General features: G+C 28.3%; 1 protein-coding gene across 1 annotated transcript in view; it reads right to left on the bottom strand.

The window, feature by feature from the left end:
* The window catches only part of LOC111089085, a 67230-nt gene that overhangs the window by 57187 nt on the left and 8188 nt on the right, over positions 1-1855 (bottom strand). The window contains exon 3 of the mRNA XM_022400865.1: positions 552-836. Within this exon, the coding sequence (XP_022256573.1) occupies positions 552-836 (285 nt within the window). The remainder of the gene's footprint in view (positions 1-551; positions 837-1855) is intronic.

Below are 1855 nucleotides of genomic sequence, written 5' to 3'. Positions count from 1 at the left end.
ACTTGTTTTGCTTAATCATAAACTAAAACTTATCTATATACTTGTTTTGCTTAATGATAAACTACAGACTTATCTATATACTTGTTTTGCTTAATGATAAACTACAGACTTATCTATATACTTGTTTTGCTTAATGATAAACTACAGACTTATCTCTATACTTGTTTTGCTTAATGATAAACTACAGACTTATCTACATACTTGTTTTGCTTAATGATAAACTACAGACTTATCTATATACTTGTTTCCCTTAATAATAAACTAAGACTTATCTATATACTTGTTTTGTTTAATAATAAACTACAAACTTATCTATATACTTGTTTTGCTTAATAATAAACTACAGACCTATCTATATACTTGTTTTGCTTAATAACAAACTAAGACTTATCGATATACTTGTTTTGCTTAATAACAAACTAAGACTTATCCATATACTTGTTTTGCTTAATTATGAACTGAGACTTATCTATATATACTTGTTTTGCTTAATGATAAACTACAGACTTATCTATATACTTGTTTTGCTTAATGATGAACTACAGACATACCTCTATACTTTTATTGGTGTACACAGCTGTGGGAGTTATTTTTGCTACATAGTTCTTACTGAAATCGACTTGTATAAATGTAAACGACCTTTCAACAGATAGGAGTTCTTCATATGGCGGAGAACGGTTAAATACGTGGCACTTAATTGTTCCATTGCTACTTGGCCAAAAGTACATTTCACTTGGAAATGAAGGGCAACCCCGGAATACTTTACTTGAAAACTTATAGTTGAAATAATATATAATATATCGTATTGGTGTATTTTCGATGAAATATGACATTTCCTGTAAATCAATCATGAGAAAGTGATTCAAAGTTAACATATACACACACATATATATATATATATAAAACAAACAAAAATACACAAACTATTTTCATAAATATGGCTAACAAAGATGGTCATGTGATATCTTTATGTGATTAGTACTCACTGTCAAACTCAATAGGAAAAAATAGTAACATTAAAACATCAGTACAAAACAGGAAATTAAACAAGACTTCGCAATAGTCGGTATTACAGAGTCAGTTAACACAACAGTTGCATCCTATATTTTAACACGAAACAGTGAGTTCAATGTTTAGTATGAATAGTATAAACTAAAATGAACTAGAATGCTTTAAGGGGTGTTTTAAAGGTTCCTAGTAATCACGAAAATGTGAGTGTTATCAAGTCAGATAAAATTATTAATAAGCTGAACAGTTTGTGCTTCAAAACAATAAGTAAATAACTTACTGGATAATTCTACCTATTAAAATTATCTGCTTTTCTAAATAAAAGCTTAACAATGCTGGAAAACCAATCATTTCAATCTCTTTCTTTCCTGTTACTTATAGCTTGACTATATTTTACTTGCACTACTTCTGTTATCTATATTTTTAATTTCAAGCATTACAATTTCTAAGCTCTGTTTCCGGACTTTTTATTTACCATCTTTGTCGTTGATTATTAATTAATTTATTAATTTGATTGTTTTTGTCTTATTATATTTTATCAAATGTTTGTGATTAAAAATTGTATTTTGACTTCCTTATTTCATATTGTTACGTTTCTGGTCGTTTGTTGATTTTCCGTATAATTTCTTTCAAATGAAACTTTAGCGATACAAGTACTTTCTTGAATAAAACTATTTTATTCTTTCTCAATACCACTTTGCAATACACTTAATTTCCACAATCACATTAACTTAAACACACGCTATAATTCACAATGATTCATGCACGTTACTTACGGTTACTACCGCAGTTGACTCAATTGTCCGTCTCTATCTCTGCCTATCTGCAATTATCTATGCTGTCACTT

This window comes from Limulus polyphemus, unplaced genomic scaffold (genome assembly GCF_000517525.1).
Source record: "Limulus polyphemus unplaced genomic scaffold, Limulus_polyphemus-2.1.2 Scaffold5203, whole genome shotgun sequence".
Classification (NCBI taxonomy): Eukaryota; Metazoa; Arthropoda; class Merostomata; order Xiphosura; family Limulidae; genus Limulus; species Limulus polyphemus.
This window is presented reverse-complemented; position numbering and strand designations above follow the sequence as displayed.